Source organism: Heterodontus francisci, chromosome 1, assembly GCF_036365525.1.
Source record: "Heterodontus francisci isolate sHetFra1 chromosome 1, sHetFra1.hap1, whole genome shotgun sequence".
Taxonomy (NCBI): Eukaryota; Metazoa; Chordata; class Chondrichthyes; order Heterodontiformes; family Heterodontidae; genus Heterodontus; species Heterodontus francisci.
The window spans coordinates 138,954,025-138,974,464 of NC_090371.1; the positions used below are offsets into that span (position 1 = coordinate 138,954,025).

The 20,440-nt window shown below is 44.3% G+C and overlaps 1 protein-coding gene across 3 annotated transcripts in view; it reads left to right on the plus strand.

The window, feature by feature from the left end:
• LOC137345281 (uncharacterized) overlaps positions 1 to 20,440 on the plus strand; it is a 56,389-nt gene that overhangs the window by 26,082 nt on the left and 9,867 nt on the right. The window contains exons 4-8 of one of the 3 annotated variants that reach the window (XM_068008800.1): positions 2,332 to 2,460; positions 3,643 to 3,744; positions 4,426 to 4,503; positions 12,233 to 12,361; positions 15,807 to 15,941. In XM_068008800.1, the coding sequence (XP_067864901.1) occupies positions 2,332 to 2,460; positions 3,643 to 3,744; positions 4,426 to 4,503; positions 12,233 to 12,361; positions 15,807 to 15,941 (573 nt within the window). The remainder of the gene's footprint in view (positions 1 to 2,331; positions 2,461 to 3,642; positions 3,745 to 4,425; positions 4,504 to 12,232; positions 12,362 to 15,806; positions 15,942 to 20,440) is intronic. The other 2 variants (XM_068008844.1, XM_068008855.1) reach the window with 2 other exon arrangements.

The window sequence follows — 20,440 nt, forward strand, 5'->3', positions numbered from 1 at the left end:
TTTTGTTTGTATAATTAGATGGGTGGTTGGATAAAGATGTTTGGAATGGTTTATATTGGTCCCTTTTATTGCAGGATCTTGGCCAAGAGGACAGTGTGATGGGATGTTGCAGATGGATGGGAAGGTGGCCAATAGTCAAGCAGAGATGGTGAAGAGATGGGGTTGATGAAGGGATCCTAAGAGAAGTGGAGTCTGAGTTGGTGCAAATCGACACTCCGTCCAATGTGAATGGGACCCAGCATCCTCCTTTTTTCTTCTCCTCCGCTTCCTTTTCCTCATCCTCCCCCCAAGGTGTTCTCCAGATGCCTGTTGGCAGTGGCAGTGCTCTCATAATAGCAAAGTTGTGGCTCAGCAGACCACAACAAACTTGGAGACACCTGGAGAGTACTGTAGGGTTCCCCCCAGGCAGACCAGGGAGTGAAACTGTTGCTCAAGAATGCCACTGGTCTCCTTCACAATGCTCCTGGTGGCAGCATGGCTCTCATTTTATATCCCTTGTCCTCACGTGGTTGGGTGTCAGAGGGGGTCATCACCCATGTGTAGAAGAGTTATCCCTTGTCTCTGAGCAGCCACCCTCTAGATTTTCAAGGTGGCCTAAAGATGGCGGGATCTGCAGATTGCCTCAGAATGAAGGCATTATGGCTGCTGCCAGGATAGTGTGCATTCAGCAACATGATGGTTTGGGCATGTTTGCACATCAACTGCATATTAATGCAGTGGAGCACCTTGTGGTTCCTGTATCTCTCCCTGTTGGCATGTGGGGCTTGCAGATGGCTCCCTGCACCACTGGGAATCTTGCTATCCTGGCAAAGTCATGTGCCCACTCATCCCACTTCCCTCTGTTTAGAGAGAAAACTATGAACTTGCCTCTCCTCACATCACCTCTTAGATGCAGCGATGGACAGTGTACTGGGAGATTTCGCAATGTTGTCTGCTCCCGCTTTGGAAGATTCCGTTCATGAAGAGGTTTAAAGCAACAGGGACCTTGATGGCTGCTGGCAGCGCCGTCTTTGCCCTGATGTGAGGCTGCAGGTCCTGTTGAAGCAGGTGGCACAGTTCTGTCACCACCTCCTTGTTGAATACGAGCTGCCTCAGGCATTGCTTCTGAATGACGTAATGATAGGAGATTTGCTCCCTGAAAATCTATGGTGGGTAGGGCCTTCTGTGGAGAGCCTCCTCCTCCTCCCTCTGTGCAGAGTTTCCCCTCACTGCAGCCTCTGCTCCATTTCTCTGTCATGATGAAGACCCAGAAGCACTGCAACTACAGCCCCCATACATATTGCAGCCTTTGCATGGACTGGTCATCAAATTCTCTGCCCTCCCTGTGAGGATACAGCAACACTTCATGCCAATCCAACAACTCACCATTTTGCATTCAAAAAAACAATCCACAGTACTTCCACTAACTTTGCAATGGTAGAAGTAAGTCAAAAGCACCTCACCTACATGTTGTATGGCTGGCCCTTTAAATAGCACTAGTTGGTGGGAGGGGCGGGGGGTGGGGGGGGGGGGGGGTGGTTCCTAATGCAGCTGAATGCATGTTCAACTGTGAATGATTAGCACAGGTGTTCAGTGGACCTTGGCGGTCCAAGTTTCAAAACGTGCATGAAATCAGCCAGACGGTTGTTTGACGTCACAATCTTCCCATGTTGAAACCTTCCATGCACACGTAGCATGACCATGCTAGTGCCCATCCCAGTTTGGGCTGCCACAAGGACCACGCCAGAAGTGGCCGGAAGCACTGCATTTGTCAATTTCTGACTTTGGGGCTTTAGTAGCACTGGGATCAGTGGTGCTATGAAGCCCAATTTCATGCCTCTTGAGCCCGGTTTTAACTCCGTGTAAGTGAATGAGTTTTGAATGGGTTAAAATTGGGCCTAAGCTTGTCGTTAAGTGTATCTGTCTACTAAAATGAGATCAGAACGAATTAAGTAAATTGTCATATTTTCATCTAGATTATTAGATTTTTATATAGAGTTTACATAATTCAAATAATTCATTTCCTGGGACATCTGGAGGCGATACTGATTCTAGGACAGATTAATTTTATCCATACAGCTTTTTGTATTTTTATCTTACTGATGCCTCTATATTTAATTTTACATATGCTCTAGAGTCTAACTATTAAGTCCTTCCTGATGGCAATATGTTATCATTTATAATATCACTGAAGAGAATGATCATCTCAAAACCATGTAACATATGGAATGACAATTTGTGTGCATGAATGAATGTTTTCTGTGTTGAATGCTGAGCTGATTTCAGTAGTTGCATTGAGCAGGTGAAAAAAAAAATCTTCAAATTACACTAACATTTATTATGTCGGTAAAGGTTCAAGACAACAAGAAGCCCCTGTGTACCTCAATGAAATTCAGCAGGAAGGAAGCAGAAGGCAGCTATCAGATCACGTGGCCTGTTCCAGAGAAAATCAGCATACAGAGGCTATCGTCCATTTTCAGGGTAATTTAGTACTAATGCTGTAAGACAGAGTCTTCAAGTAAAATAAACTAGTCATAATACATATTTTTCTTAAAAGGTAAAATAATCTACAGCTGATTCATGATAATTCATTCATTGCACCATCCTTTGCATGGAATGTTTTCAGGTTAAGTTATTGGCTCTATTGTGGACAGGTAAAAGACATTATACAATTACTTGTATAATGTGGCACAGTGGCGCAGTGGTTAGCACTGCAGCCTCACAGCTCCAGCAACCCGGGTTCAATTCTGGGTACTGCCTGTGTGGAGTTTGCAAGTTCTCCCTGTGTCTGCGTGGGTTTCCTCCGGGTGCTCCGGTTTCCTCCCACATGCCAAAGACTTGCAGGTTGATAGGTAAATTGGCCATTATAAATTGCCCCTAGTATAGGTAAGTGATAGGGATAGGTGGGGATGTGTTAAGAATATGGAATTAGTGTAGGATTAGTATAAATGAGTGGTTGATGGTCGGCACAGACTCGGTGGGCCGAAGGGCCTGTTTCAGTGCTGTATCTCTAAACTAAACTAAACTTCAGACATTCCTGCCATTCAAAGAGTAGGGCCATTGTCATGGAGATTGCTACTGCAAAGGATGTAGACTATTTTACTGAACAACACAAAATATTCCTTTAAATGATGGATTTTCCTATATCGATAATGCATTTAATTTTACGAACATGCGGATTACGAGCAGGAGTAGACTAGTCGGCCCCTCGAGCCTGCTCCATCATTCTATAAGATCATGACTGATCTGTTTGTGGACACAACTCCACTTTCCTGCCTACCCGATACCCTTAGATTCCCTTGTTTGTCAAGAACCTGTCTACCTCTGCCTTAAAAACATTCAATGATCCTGCCTCAATGCTCTCCAGGGAAGAGAGTTCCACAGACTCATGACCCTCTGAGAGAAAATATTTCTCCTCATCTCTGTCTTAAATGGGAGACCCCTTATTTTTAAACGGTGCCCCCTAGTTTTAGTCTCTCCCACAAGGGGAAACATCCTTTCAACATTCACCCTGTCAAGTTCCCTCAAGATCTTATATGTTTCAATAAGATCACTTATTTTCTCAATATGTAATACATAAGGATTTTGTTTAGGTTTTGCCTCAACTTGATGTTAAAATGTACCTTAGCGACATCATTTATATAATTTGTTTTCTTATTGTAGCACAGAATAACATAAGAGATGGGTCAAATCGACATATTAACAGACACAGTCATAAAACTACATATTCAGCTACTGAGTCTCCAAAGACCGGACTAAACAAAGGTGTGATATATGATTATTTATATGATGGTGTGTGAAGTTTAATATTTTTCAAACATATATTCTCCATTACAACAACAACTTGCATTTATATAACTCATCAAAATAACTTCTTCTTTGGCTCGATGTTAATTTTTGTCTGATTATGCTCGCTGCTCCATTGGTAGCCATGATTTCAGCTGTCAAGAACCTACATTCTGGAATTCTCTTCCTAAATATCTCTTCCTCTTTACCTCTCTGTGCTCCTTCAAGATGTTATGGAAGCACCTGGCATGAGAAGTGCTATATAAATGCAAGTTGTTGTTGATTTCTTGATGTAATAGGACCCTAATTTGCATTTATATATCAGGCTCCTGTGCGAGCTCAGTTGGCACCTCATTCGCTACCAAAACCAATGGCATTAAAATTGAAAATCTGTGGGAACAAAGCTGGAAACAGAGCTACTCAATTTTATATGCTCACCCGCTCTGTTTCCACTAGCGGAGAGAGTTGGAAACTCTTCCCCACCTCCCAAATGGCTACAAATACAAATACAAAGCTTAAGTGTCATTAAAAGAGAAACAGACCCTAAAATGGAAAAAAGGAACTACAAACATGTCTATATTTTATCTTAATGCAGACTATTGTGCGGAATGCTTTTTATCTGAGAATGCTAACTGAATTACTTTTTATGGTTTTCTCAAGGAGATAGAAACTCATCAAAAAAACATACAGAACTGTCTATAATACTTGTACATGGAAATGCTCCATCCAATAATGAAGGTATTTTATGAGACTCTTCGTCAAAGATTTTTGAACAATGTCCTAGAAGGTATTCTGAATGTGTTATATATACATTATGTTCAGCAGAAATAGCCTGTGCCACATAATTCTCAGTGCCACAAAGAAACAAGGAGCCATCTAAACATAGAATTCATCTGTTCAATGATGAAGGTTTTTTCATTGTGTAAGTTCATCCTAGAAAGATATATTCAGATCAACTCATTTGTGCTCTGCTTCAGAGGATCCAAAAAATTCAGATTGTCGGATTCTGAGATTCAAGTTATCATCTACACCAGTTGCATTAGCTAGGAAGGAGTCATTCTCCTCTAAACCACCAGGAAGTTGTAGCCTTACTTAATAGTCAGTCCAAATGTAAGCAGCTGTTGCATATTGTTTTATTATTATTGTTTTCTTATTTTAAGGATACAGACTTTTTTAAGTAAGTGGTATGGGCATCAACATCTATCATTTGGGACATGTGGGCCATGGGCAAGCTGACATAGGTGGAAAAGCTACCCTATGCTAAACAACTTGAGTAAATGGCAGACAGGAATGGCAGGTATACAGGTTACCAGCAGGAGGCCATGTGCCCTTCCCTTTGCTAATTCTCCCCTTCACCACACTTGGTGATGGGATAGACTTATCTGCACATTGAAGATGCATATCACCACACTCCCCATTTCCCCCCATTCCTCCCCACCCCAACTCCCTACAATTTGACTACTAGGGATCAGATCTAAATTCTAGATAAATATTAAAAGGCACTTCCCCTTGTTTCTGTATTAGCATAGGGATAAAACTTTAGGAAACACCTCAGTTGCTAACAGCACCTATAAGAATATTAGCTTTCAAGTCTGGCAGAGATGTGAAAAGTTTAAGGTGGGGGTTTCAGACAAAGTTGCATCATGAATGATGGATTGAAGGAAGGAGGGATGCACAAAAGGCCAGAGTCAGAGGAGTGAATTGAGTGGGAGGGAGCTCAAGAGGTGGAGTGAGCCCATGGACTGATTTAAAGATGAGGGAGAGGAATTTAATGAGTTGGGAGCCAGTGTTGATTAGTGAGGCGATGGGCAGTAAAATTTGAACAAATTGTAATTTGTGAAGGGAGGAGATGGGAGGCTAGCGAGCAGGAACATGCTGGAAATCAAGTCTGGAGGTGGCATTGGTGTAGATCAGGACTTTGACAGAAGTGGGGTTGAGGTAGTTTGAAATCCAGTTCTGTTGAACTGCAGTAGGTAAGCGAGTTCAATTACATGATTAAACCCTTGTTGTATACAAATAGGCTTGTCAGTTCACAATCTTTATTGTAGAAACATCTTTTTTGATATGGAAGACATCACAGTCTCAGAAAAAAGGGTCAACCATTTAGGACTGAGATGAGGAGAAGTTTCTTCACTCAAAGGGTTCTGAATCTTTGGAATTCTCTATCCCAGAGAGGTGTGGATGCTCAGTCATTGAGCATATTCAAGACAGAGGTCGATAGACTTTTGGGTATTAAGGGAATTAAGGGATATGGGGATAGTGCAGGAAGGTGGTGATGAGGTGCAAGAACAGCCATTATCTTATTGAATGGTGGAGCAGGTTCAAAGGGCCAAATGGCCAACTCCAGCTCCTATTTCTTATGTTCCTATTTGCACTTTTAAATCTAATATAGAATTACCATATGAGAACAATCAGCCCTATTCTTCAGGTAATGAAGTCATTTACATTTAGTCTTTCACATTAACCTGCTTTTTAGTTTTAACCTACAAGTTGGCAGGCTATGACTAGTGGGGCACCACAGGGATCTGTGCTTGGGCCCCATCTGTTCACAATATATATCAATGATTTGGATGTGGGGACCAAATGTAATATTTCCAAGTTTGTGGATGACACAAAAGTAGGTTGGAATGTGTTTGTGAGGAAGATGCAAAGTGACTTCAAGGGGATTTGGACAGATTTAGTGAGTGGGCAAGAACATGGCAGATGGAATATAATGTGGAAAAATATGAGGTTATCCACTTTGGTAGGAGGAATAGATGTGCAGAGTATTTCTTAAATAGTAAGAGATTAGAAAGTGTAGATGTACAAAGGGACCTGGGTGTCCTTGTCCATAAGTCACTGAAAGCTACCATGCAGGTGCAGCAAGCAATTAGGAAGGCTAATGGTACGTTAGCCTTTGTTGCAAGAGGATTTGAGTACAGAAGTAGTGAAGTCTTGCTTCAATTGTATCGAACCTTGGTTAGACTACACCTGGAGTACTGTGTGCAGTTTTGGCCCCTTACCGTAGGAACAATATTATTCCCATACAGGCAACTAAGATTCACCAGACTTGTTCCCGGGATGGCGGGACTGTCCTATGAAGAGAGATTGGGGAAACTGGGACTGTATTCTCTAGAGTTTCGAAGAATGAGCGATGATCTCATTGAAACCTACAAAATACTGAAAGGGATAGACAGGGAATATGTAGCTAAGATGTTGCCCCTGGTTGGGGAGTCTAGAACCAGGGGACACAATTTCAAAATAAAGGGGAAGCCAGTTAGGACAGAGATGAGGAGAAATTTCTTTACTCAGAGGGTTGTGAATCTTTGGAATTCTCTAACCCAGAGGGCTATGGAAGCTAGTCATTGAATATGTTTAAAGTAGAGATTGACAGATTTCTAAATACAAATGACATAAGGGGATATGGGGATACAGTGGGAAAAAGGCATTGTAGTGGATGATCAGCCATGATCATATTGAATGGCGGGGCAGACTTGATGGGCTGAATGGCCTACTCCTGCTCCTATGTTCCTATAAAATACTGATTTGTAAAACTACTGCTCTTTCAGGAGGTATTCTTCCACTACTACCACCCAATCTTATGTCAGGTTTATACTTTGTTACCCAGGGTGATGGTTTTAATCATATTCTGGTCATTAAGTCGAAGTCTGTAATACCTGCAATACTGCAGAATTTGTACCTTTGGAATTCAATCATTCTGTTATCAGTAGGGAAGCTAGGGTGATGATGTTAGTCACAACACCCTTGTTGAATAGAAACATGTTCAAAAGCTTATGTGAATATAAGGCCAAGCACCTTTTACACTCTGTCAAAGGAGGAAGTGAGACAAATTTTCCTCACTTTTGTGGTCAGTTACATAGTTGAGATCCTGTTTTTGCCTTTATTTGCCAGCAAGCAGGGCTGCAGCAGGCACAGTTAATGACCCCGCCCGCAACATCTGGGTGATCCTTACTTTGGACTAATGCAATAGACTTCAGGCATGGTGTACTTTGATGTCCAAACAGAGGGGGCCATAACTCTAGTGATTCCCAATACTAATAAGTACTTCTTGTAGATAATGTTTAATCTCTTCTGAAAATTTATATTAATTTTGAATGATTTGGACTTCAGGGGTTTCATAGTTAACATTTTGTTGTAAAACACTGCAACTTATGCTTCATTAAGCTGAGGTTTGTAGGATCACACCGTTTAGAACAATTAAAATATTGTGTTGATATAACACCTTGCCACATCTCTAGGCAAATATTTCAATTAGTTTTGGGATGCAGGCACTGTTATTGTGTTGGTAAACACATCAGCTAATTTATACAGCAATGAGAGGAATAACTTGTTAGTGTATTTTTTTTGGTGGTGTTGCATAATGGATGAACATTGGCTAAGACACCAAGATGCCTACTTTTCTTTGAATAGTGCCATGAGATCTTTAATGTCCACCTGAACATGCAGAAGGGACCTCAATTTAATTTCTCTAAACTGTGTCACCTCTGACAATGCAGCACTCCCTTTGTACTGCATTGGAGTGTCATTTTAGATTATCTGCTCAAATCCTGAGGTGGGATTATCAACATTCTGGATTGGGAGTGTGAATGCTCCCAATCAAACCAAGCTGACAAGTAGTCAATAAATCACCCATGGTTGGTGTCCAAACAAACTGACATAAGTGAACTATGTAAAGTTGGAAAGATGTAAAGGTAACAGGGTTGTAGTGGTGGGCGATTTTAACTTCCCCTATATTGACTGGGACTCACTTAGTGCTAGGGGCTTGGATGGGGCAGAATTTGTAAGGAGCATCCAGGAGGGCTTCTTGAAACAATATGTAGATAGTTCAACTAGGGATGGGGCCGTACTGGACCTGGTATTGGGGAATGAGCCCAGCCAGGTGGTCGAAGTTTCAGTATGGGAGCATTTCGGGAACAGTGATCATAATTCCATAGGTTTTAAGGTACTTGTGGATAAGGATAAGAGTAGTCCTCAGGTGAAGGTGCTAAATTGGGGGAAGGCTAATTATAACAATATTCGGCAGGAACTGAAGAATTTAGATTGGGGGCGGCTGTTTGAGGGTAAATGAACATCTGACATGTGGGAGTCTTTCAAACGTCAGTTGATTAGAATCCAGGACCAGCATGTTCCTGTGAGGAAGAAGGATAAGTTTGGCAAGTTTCGGGAACCTTGGATAATGCAGGATATTGTGAGCCTAGCCAAAAAGAAAAAGGAAGCATTCGTAAGGGCTGGAAGGCTAGGGACAGACAAATCCCTTGAGGAATATAAAGACAGTAGGAAGGAACTTAAGCAAGGAGTCAGGAGGGCTAAAAGGGGTCATGAAAAGTCATTGGCAAACAGGATTAAGGAAAATCCCAAGGCTTTTTATACGTATATAAAGAGAAAGAGGGTAACCAGGGAAAAGGTTGGCCCACTCAAGGACAGAGAAGGGAATCGATGTGTGGAGCCAGAGGAAATGGGCGAGGCACTAAATGAGTACTTTGCATCAGTATTCACCAAAGAGAAGGACTTGGTGGATGATGAGCCTAGGGAAGGGAGTGTAGATAGTCTCAGTCATCTCATTATCAAAAAGGAGGAGGTGTTGGGTGTCTTGCAAAGCATTAAGGTAGATAGGTCCCCAGGACCTGATGGGATCTACCCCAGAATACTGAGGGAGGCAAGGGAAGAAATTGCTGGGGCCTTGACAGAAATCTTTGCATCCTCATTGGCTACAGGTGAGGTCCCAGAGGACTGGAGAATAGCCAATGTTGTTCCTTTGTTTAAGAAGGGTAGCAAGGATAATCCAGGAAATTATAGGCCGGTGAGCCTTACATCAGTGGTAGGGAAATTATTAGAGAGGATTCTTCGGGACAGGATTTACTCTCATTTGGAAACAAACGAACTTATTAGCGAGAGGCAGCATGGTTTTGTGAAGGGGAGGTCGTGTCTCACTAATTTGATTGAGTTTTTTGAGGAAGTGACAAAGATGATTGATGCAGGAAGGGCAGTGGATGTTATCTATATGGACTTCAGTAAAGCCTTTGACAAGGTCTCTCATGGCAGACTGGTACAAAAGGTGAAGTCACACGGGATAAGAGGTCAGCTGGCAAGATGGATACAGAACTGGCTCGGTCACAGAAGACAGAGGGTAGCAGTGGAAGGGTGTTTTTCTGAATGGAGGGATGTGACTAGTGGTGTTCCGCAGGGATCAGTGCTGGGACCTATGCTCTTTGTAGTATATAGAAATGATTTGGAGGAAAATGTAACTGGTCTGATTAGTAAGTTTGCGGATGACACAAAGGTTGGTGGAGTTGCGGATAGTGATGAGGATTGTCAGAGGATACAGCAGGATATAGATTGGTTGGAGACTTGGGCGGGGAAATGGCAGATGGAGTTTAATCCGGACAAATGTGAGGTAATGCATTTTGGAAGGTCTAATGCAGGTGGGAAGTATACAGTAAATGGCAGAACCCTTAGGAGTATTGACAGGCAGAGAGATCTGGGCGTACAGGTCCACATGTCACTGAAAGTGGCAACGCAGGTGGATAAGGTAGTCAAGAAGGCATACGGCATGCTTGCCTTCATCGGTCGGGGCACAGAGTATAAAAATTGGCAAGTCATGCTGCAGCTGTACAGAACTTTAGTTAGGCCACACTTAGAATATTTCTTGCAATTCTGGTCGCCACACATTCTGGTTTGGAGGTTATTAGCTATGAGGAGAGGTTGGATAAACTCGGATTGTTTTCACTGGAACGACGGAGGTGGAGGGGCGACATGATAGAGGTTTACAAAGTTATGAGCGGCATGGACAGAGTGGATAGTCAGAAGCTTTTTCCAAGGGTGGAAGAGTCAGTTACTAGGGGACATAGGTTTAAAATGCGAGGGGCAAAGTTTAGAGGGGATGTGCGAGGCAAGTTCTTTACACAGAGGGTGGTGAGTGCCTGGAACTTGCTGCCAGGGGAGGTGGTGGAAGCAGGTACGATAGCGACGTTTAAGAGGCATCTTGACAAATACATGAATAGGATGGGAATAGAGGGATACGGTCCCCTGAAGTGCAGAAGGTTTTAGTTTAGGCAGGCTTCAAGATCGGCGCAGGCTTGGAGGGCCAAATGGCCTGTTCCTGTGCTGTACTGTTCTTTGTTCTTTGTAATGAATAGTGTTTGGAAAACAGAACTATTTCAAAATACATATTTCTTACAGATCATTTTTATGTTTAATCTCTCTCAAAAAGTAAATTAAGTTTCCACCAAGCTTCTTGCAAAGTTACAGCAGGAGCAATTCCCAGCCCATGATTAGAACATTTTTTTTTTATTCATTCATGGGATGTGGGCGTCACTGGCTATGCCAGCATTTATTGCCCATCCCTAATTGCCCTTGAGAAGGTGGTGGTGAGCTGCCTTCTTGAACCGCTGCAGTCCATGTGAGGTAGGTAGACCCACAGTGCTGTTAGGAAGGGAGTTTCAGGATTTTGACCCAGCGACAGTGAAGGAACAGCGATATTGTTCCAAGTCAGGATGGTGTGTGACTTGGAGGGGAACTTGCAGGTGGTGGTGTTCCCATGTATTTGCTACCCTTGTCCATCTAGTTGGCAGAGGTCGCGGGTTTGAAAGGTGCTGTCTAAGGAGCCTTGGTGCATTGCTGCAGTGCATCTTCTAGATGGTACACACTGCTGCTACTGTGCGTTGGTGGTGGAGGGAGTGAATGTTTGTAGATGGTGTGCCAATCAAGCGGGCTGCTTTGTCCTGGATGGTGTTGAGCTTCTTGAGTGTTGTTGGAGCTGCACCCATCCAGGCAAGTGGAGAGTATTCCATCACACTCCTGACTTGTACCTTGTCGATGGTGGACAGGCTTTGGGGACTCAGGAGGTGAGTTAATCGCTGCAGGATTTCTAGCCTCTCACCTGCTCTTGTAGCCAGGGTATTTATATCGCTACTTCAGTTCAGTTTCTGGTCAATGGTAGCCCCTAGGATGTTGATAGTGGGGGATTCAGTGATTGTAATGCTGTTGAATGTCAAGGGGAGATCGTTAGATTTTCTCTCATAAGAATACAAGGAATAGAAGCAGGAGAAGGCCATATGGCCCCTCGAACCTGCTCCACCATTCAATAAGATCATGGCTGAACTTCTACATCTACTCCATTTTCCTGCCCTATCCCTATATCCCTCGATTCTCTTAGTGCTCAGAAATTTAAACATCTTAGTCTTGAATATACTCAATGACTGAGTATCCATAGCCCTCGAGGGTAGAAAATTCCAAAGATTCCCAACCGTCAGTTTGAAGGAATTTCTTCTGAACTCAGTGCTAAGTGGCTGACCCCTTATCCTGAGTCCATGGCCCCCTAGTTCTAGACTCTCCAATGTAAATTAAACAGACTTGAAAAGGCTTCATATTGCCTGTAGCTGGGGCAGGGAATGCAAGAATATCCAAATGTACACAAACCTGAATGAGCGGAAAACCTCCTTATGACCAATTGTTTTGTTTTATCAAGGAGCTCATATTATTACACCACCACCCAACAGTCCAAAACAACAGAACAGTGGCAGTGTTACAACAGATGAATATGCAAACATTCACCCTGAAATGAAAAAAGACTCGTTAAAACATCACCATCCTTCAGGTATTTAACCAGTTGAACATCTTCATTCAATTCTTTGATTGCATCATTTTAAAATATCCCACAGTGCTCATCCAAGCCTACTACTTCATCACTTCACTTAAACAAGGAATTTAAGAGCTAATTCCCCCAGATAAAGCACTCCTATTGAGGAGTGGCACTTGTATGGAGCATTGGCTGAGCAATCGCAGCCCCAGCACAGCCCCTGATCAGTCCTTAAGGGTGATAGATGTCAAATTTATTTTATTCGTTCGTGGGATGTGGATGTCACTGGCCAGGCCAGCATTTATTGCCCATCCCTAATTGCCCTTGAGAAGGTGGTGATGAGCTGCCTTCTTGAACTGCTGCAACCCTTGGGGAGCTAGGAAGGGCGTTCCAGGATTTTAACCCAGTGACAGTGAAGAAATGGCAATATAGGTCCAGGTCAGGATGGTGTGTGGCTTGGAGGGGAACTTGCAGGTGGTGGTGTTCCCATGCATCTGCTGCCCTTGTCCTTCCAGGTGGTGGAGGTCATGGGTTTGGAAGGTGCTGTCTAAGGAGCCTTGGTGCGTTGCGGCAGTGCATCTTGTAGATGGTACACACTGCTGGCACTGTGGGTCGGTGGTGGAGGGAGTGAATGTTTGTGGATGGGGTGCCAATCAAATGGGTAGCTTTGTCCTGGATGGTGTCGAGCTTCTTGAGTGTTGTTGGAGCTGCATCCATCCAAGCAAGTGGAGAGTATTCCATCACACTCCTGACTTGTGCCTTTTAGATGGACAGGCACTGGGGAGACAGGAGGTGAGTTACCCACCACAGAATTCCCTGCTGTTGTAGCCACAGCATTTTTGTGGCCGTTCCAGTTCAGTTTCTGGTCAATGGTAACCCCCAGGATGTTGATAGTGAGGGATTGAGCGATGGTAATGCCATTGAATGTCAAGGGGAGATGGTTAGATTCTCTCTTGTTTGAGATGGTCATTGCCTGGCACTTGTGTGGCGTGAATGTTACTTGCCAGTTATCAGCCCAAGCCTGGATGTTGTCCAAGTCTTGCTGCATATGGACATGGGCTGCTTCAATAGCTGAGGAGTTGTGAATGGTGCTGAACATTGTGCAAACATCAGCGAACATCCCCACTTCTGATGTTATAATGGAGGGAAAGTCATTGATGAAGAAGTTGAAGATGGTTGGGCCTAGGACAGTAACCTGAGGAACTTCTGCAGTGATGTCCTGGGACTGAGATGATTGACCTCCAACAACCACAACCATCTTCCTTTGTGCCAGTGGTGAGTTTTCCCCCGATTCCCATTGACTCCAGTTTTGCTAGGACTCCTTGATCTCATACTTGGACAAATGCTGCCTTGATGTCAAGGGCAGCCACTCTTACCTCAACTCTTTTGACAATGTTTAGCTATATTGAGGTCAGGAACTGAGTGGCCCTGGCGGAACCCAAACTGAGTGTCAGTGAGAAGGTTATTGCTGAGCAAGTGCCGCTTGATAGCACTGTCGATGACCCCTTCCATCACTTCGTTGATGATCGAGAGTAGACTGATGGGGCCTAATGGGCCGGGTTGGCTTTGCCCTGCTTTTTGTGTACAGGACACACCTGGGCAATTTTCCACATTGCTGGATCGATGTCAGTGTTGTAGCTGTACTGGAACAGTTTTGCTACGGGCGCAGCTATTTCTAGAGCACAAGTCTTCAGTACTTTTGCCAGATTGTTGTCAGAGCCTTTGCAGTATCCAGTGCCTTCAGCCATTTCTTGATATCACGTGGAGTGAATGGATTGGCTGAAGACTGGCAGCAGTGATGATGAGCACCTCAGGAGGAGGCCAAGATGCATCATCCACTCGGCGCTTCTGGCTGAAGATAGATGCAAATGCTTCAGCCTTGTCTTTTGCACTGATGTGCTGGCCTCCCCCATCGTTGAGGATGGGGATATTTGTGGAGCCTCCTCCTCCTGTTAGTTGTTTGATTGTCCACCACTATTCACAACTGGATGTGGCAGGACTGCAGAGCTTAGATCTGATCCGTTGGTTATGGGATCACTTAGCCCTGTCTAATGCCTGCTGCTTTCGCTGTTTGGCATGCAAGTTTGGTTTCCGCCAGGGCCACTCAGTTCCTGACCTCATTATAGCCAAACATGGACAAAAGAGTTGAGGTAAGAGTGGCTGTCCTTGACATCAAGGCAGCATTGTCCAAGTACGACATCAAGGAGTCCTAGCAAAACTGGAGTCAATGGGAATCGGGGGAAAACTCATCACTGGCACAAAGGAAGATGGTTGTAGCTTCACCAGGCTGACACCTCCTTTTTAGTAATGCCTGGTTCTGCTCCTGGCATGTCCTCCTGCACTTTTCATTGAACTAGGGTTGGTCCCCTCGCTGGATGGTAATGGTAGAGTGGGGGATATGTTGGGCCATGATGTTACAGATTGTGGTTGAATACATTTCTGCTGTTGCTGATGGCCCACAACACCTCATTGATGCCCAGTTTTGAGCTGCTAGATCTGTTTGAAATCTATCCCATTTAGCACAGTGGTAGTGCCACACAACACGATGGTGGGTATCCTCAATGTGAAGACAGGACTTTGTCACCACTAGGACTGTGCGGTGGTCACTCCTACCAATACTGTCATGGACAGATGCATCTGCAACAGGTACGTTGTTGAGGACGAGGTCAAGTAGGTTTTTCTCTCTCATTGGTTCCCTCACCACCTGGCACAGACCCAGTCTAGCAGCTATGTCCTTTAGATTTCTGCACGTTGAACTCATTTAATGCAATCTGGTATATCATAGCAATATGTTTGACACCTGTGTTGTCCTGTATTCTTAATAATGGAACGAAAACATTTAGCAGATCCTCTATGTCGGATCAAATCTGTTGCAGGGAGCAGATTCGTTCCACAGCTTAAACCATCATAGTTGAAAGACACAGAGTTAAATCAAACCAATATGACTAACTAACCAATTTATAATAGAAATGTGGAGTGGGTCACAAATTTCTGTCTCAAAATACATTTTTTTCAGTTGCAATCCATTTTCTCTGAAACAAATGGTCGTTAAAATATATGGAAATGAGGCCACTGTTACGGGTCTTTACGAATCAAATGTTGAAAGGTCACACAGACCTGAATTGTTAACTCTGCATTTCTCTCTACAGCCTGACCTGCTGAGTATTTCCAGCATTTTCTGTTTTTGTTTCAGATTTCCAGCATCTGCAGTATTTTATTTTTGTGTCAATTTTATCTGTACAGCTTTTTGTATTTTTACCTTACTGGTGTCTCTATAATTTAATTTTATATGTGCTCTAGAGTCTAACTATTAAGTCCTTGCTGATGTACATATGTTATCATTTATAATATCACAGAAGAGAATAATCATCTCAAAACCATGTAACATATGGAATGACAAATTTCTGTGCATGAATGAATGTTTTTCTTTGAATGCTGCAATCTTCAAACTTTTATTATGTAGGTGAAAACTCAAGACAAGAAGAAACTCCTGTATACTTCAATAAAATTCAGATGGAAGGAGGCAGAATGCAGTCATCAGGTCGTGTGGCCTGGCCCAGAGAAATTCAGCATACAGAGCCTATCATCCATAATCAGGGTAAATTAGTACTAAAGCTGTAGGACTGGACCACAATCTTCAAGTAAATAAACTATTCATAACAATACATATTTTTCTTAAAAGGTAAAATAATCTAAAGCTGATTCACGATAATTCATTCATTGCACCATCCTGTGCATGGAACATTTTCAAGTTCCTACAGTTAGGTATCGAGCAGAGTTACTGGGTTGAATTTTATCAGCCCTCCAAGTTTGGGCAGGGTGGCCCATTAAATTGTCAGGAAAGGCGGGGGGTTGAGGTTCCCCGTTATCAATTCTCCAAGGGTCCCATGCTTATTTTCGATTCTCTCTTTCTTTTTATATACCTGTAGAAGCTCTTGCTGTTTGTTTTTATATTTCTTGCCAAATTACTTTCAGAATCAATTTTCTCCCTCTTTATTAGTTTTTTAGTTATCCGCTGCTGGTTCCTAGAAAATTCCCAATCCCTCGTCTACCACTAGTTTTCGATGCTTTGTATGCTTTTGTTTTTGATTGGATACTCCCCTTGACCGCCTTTGTTAACCACAGGTGGTTCATCTTACTCATTGAGTCCTACTTTCTCCCCCTCCTCCCTACCGGCCGCTCCCCTCTTTGCCGCTCACTCCAGACCTCGCTGCTCTCCCCCCCCCCACTTCCCCGACCGATTGTTCCCCGCTTGCCCCACCCCGGTCTCCGGTCGGTCGCTCAATGCCTGCATCCACCCCCCCCACTTCCAGCTGCTAGCTCTAGGCCGCGCCGCTTCCCTCCTCTGGACCACTCGTTCCCACATTTGATCAGTCTCCACACACTGCCCGAAGAAACAAGGCAGGCTGCAAGGGGTAATGGGGCGACGTAGGAGCGAGTGGCCGAGAGGAGGGAAGCGCCGCGGCCTAGAGCTAGCGGCTGGAAGGGGGGTTGTGGGGAGCAGCGAGGTCTGGAGCGAGCGGCTGAGGGGAGGAAGCATCGAGGCCTGGAATGAGTTGCCAAGGGGGGAAAGCGGCTAGTGGGGCAAGAGCGAGTGACGGGGATCGAGCTCCAGCCTCAAAGTCTCCCATTCAACCGCTTCTTCCAGCCGAGTGGGGGCTGAATACCCGATGTCGCTTTATCGTGCATGCGCAAAGATGGACAATGCGCGGATACGCGATGACTTTGGCATGGCGCGATGATGTCATCCCGCGCATGCGCGACTTAGTCCTGGCAAGATGTATCTGCGCATGTGCGCAGCTTGGCACACTCCGATGCCGTCAGCGGGCCGCTGCATTGTCAGGAATCACTTTGATTTTATTTATGCCACGCCAATTTGCACGTAGGTCAGGTAGTAATCCGGAGATTATTACCTTTGAGGTTCTGCTTTTTAATTTAGCCCCAAACTGCTCATAGTCCCTCAGCAGAACCTCTTTCTTAGTCCTACCTATGTCATTGGTACCTACATGCACCACGACAACTGGATCCTTCCCCTCCCACTCCAAGTTCCTCTCCAGCCCAGAAGAGATGTCTTTAACCTTGGCCCCAGGTAGGCAACACAGCCTTCGGGACTCCCTGTCTTTGCTGCAGAGAACAGTATCTATTCCCCTAACTATGCTATCCCCTATTACTACTACACTTCTCTTTTCTCCCCAACTTGAATGGCGCTCTGAACCACAGTGCTGTGGTCAGTTTGCTCATCTTCCCTGCAGTCTGTGCCCTCGTCCACACTGAGAGCTAGAACCTCGTACCTATTGGATAAGGGCACTGGCTGAGACTCCTCCAAAGCTAAATTCTGGATCCCCATACCTGCCTTACTCGCATTCACACCCTCCTGTCACAATCAACAGAGTGCGGAGAAACAGAAAGCAGGCCGGTGTGTGTAAGCTTTCAATTTAATCTAAGTTAATTAAATATAAAATAAGACTTGATTGATTTACCATATATATATATAGAGAGAGAGAGGGACCAGCAGGGAGGGTATTGATTCAAATTAGGAGCTGGGTAATTAAAAATGTTTTCAATCATGGTAGTGTAACAGTAAGTGTTATAATAAGAGTATAAACACAGAACAGGACTAGAAGTATTCATTACAATTGATTGTTTAAACAGGTACTTTTAATTTAATTTAATTTAAACATCCAAATATTTAACAACCAGATTAATTAATTAAATAGAATAGAGATGGCTGGACAGGCGATGTGTTGCAGTTGCAGTATTTGGGAGCTGGTGGATGCCGCAGGTCAGAAGATTGGACAGAATATAAAAAAAGAAAAGAATGACTAAAAGATTAATAAGGAAGGAAAAGTTAGAATACGAGAAAGCTAGTTTGAAATATCAAAACAGATAGTAAGAGTTTCTATAGATATTTGAAAAAGAAGATTTAACAAAGTGAGCATTGGTCCGATTGAAAGTGAGTCTGGGGAATTAATAATAGAAAATAAGGAGATGGCAGATGAATTTTGCATCTGTCTTCACTATAGAGGATACAAATAACATCCCAGAAATAGTTGTAAATCAGGAAATGGAAGGGAGGGAGGAACTGAAGAAAATTACAATCAGCAAGTTCTCCCTGTGACCGCGTGGGTTTCCGCCGGGTGCTCCAATTTCCTCCCACAGCCAAAGACTTGCAGGTTGATAGGTAAATTGACCATTGTAAATTGCCCGTAGTGTAGGTAGGTGGTAGGAGAATGGTGGGGATGTGGTAGAGAATATGGGGTTCATGTAGGATTAATATAAATAGGTGGTTGTTGGTCGGCACAGACTCAGTGGGCCGAAGGGCCTGTTTCAGTGCTGAATCTCTGAATGAATGAATGAAAAGAAGGGAAGTGGTACTGAAATTCTTGGAGCTGCGGGCTGACAAGTCCCTGGGTCCCGATGAACTTCACCCAAGGGTCTTAAAAGAAGTGGCTAGTGAGATAGTTGATGCGTTGGTTTTAATTTTCCAAAATTCCCTAGATCTGGGGAAGGTTCCATTAGATTGGAAAATAGTGAATGTAACTCCTTTATTCAAAGAGGGAGGGAGACAGAAAGCAGGAAACTACAGGCCAGTTAGCTTAACATCTGTCACTGGAAAATGTTAGAAACTATTATTACAGTAGGGCACTTAGAAAAATTCAAGGTAATCAGACAGAGTCATCATGGTTTTGTAAAAGGGAAATCATGTTTAACCAATTTATTGGAGTTCTTTGAAGAAGTAACATGTGCTGTGGATAAATGAATCGCCAAAGGTTAGCATGCAGGTTCAGCAAGTAATTAGGAAAGCTAATAGACCACAGACTAGTCAAGCAACATCCTGACATAGTCATACTCACGGAATCATACCTTACAGACAATGTCCCAGACACTGCCATCACCATCCCGGGTTTGTCCTGTCCCACCGGCAGGACTGACCCACCAGAGGTGGCGGCACAGTGGTATACAGTAGGGAGGGAGTTGCCCTGGGAGTCCTCAACATCGACTCCGGACCCCATGAAGTCTCATGGCATCAGGTCAAACATGGGCAAGGTAACCTCCTACTGATTACCACCCACCTACTGCCCTCCCTCAGCTGATGAGTCAACACTCCACCATATTGAACACCACTTGGAGGAAGCACTGAGGGTGGCAAGGGCACAAAATGTACTCTGGGTGGGGAACTTCGATGTCCATCACCAAGAGTGGCTCGGTAGCACTACTACTGACCGAGCTGGCCGAGTCCTAAAGGACATAACTGCTAGACTGGGTCTGCGGCAGGTGGTGGGGGACCCAACACGGGGGAAAAACATACTTGACCTCGTCCTCACCAATCTGCCTGCTGCAGATGCTTCTGTCCATGACTGTATTGGTAGGAGTGACCACCACACAGTCCTTGTGGAGACGAAGTCCCACCTTCACATTGAGGATACCGGCCGTCGTGTTGTGTGGCACTATCACCATGCTAAATGGGATAGATTTCGAACAGATCTAGCAATTCAAATCTGGGCATCCATGAGGCGCTGTGGGCCATCAGCAGCAGCAGAATTGTACTCAACCACAATTTGTAACCTCATGGCCCGGCATATCCCCCACTCTACTATTACCACGAAGCCAGGAGACCAACCCTGGTTCAATGAAGAGTGCAGGAGCGCATGCCAGGAGCAACACCAGGCATACCTCAAAATGAGGTGTCGACCTGGTGAAGCTACAGCACAGGACTATCTGCGTGCCAAATTGCGTAAGCAGCATGCGATAGACAGAGCTAAGCGATCCCATAACCAACGGATCAGATCGAAGCTCTGCAGTCCTGCCACATCCAGCCGTGAATGGTGGTGGACAATTAAACAACTGACTGGAGGAGGTGGCTCCACAAATATCCCCATCCTCAATGATGGGGGAGCCCAGCACATCAGTGCGAAGGATAAGGCTGAAGCATTTGCAACAATCTTCAGCCAGAAGTGCCGAGTTGATGATCCATCTCGGCCTCCCAGTGAGGTCCCCAGCATCACAGATGCCAGACTTCAGCCAATTCGATTCACTCCGCGTGATATCAAGAAACGAATGAAGGCACTGGATACTGCAAAAGCTATGGGCCCTGAC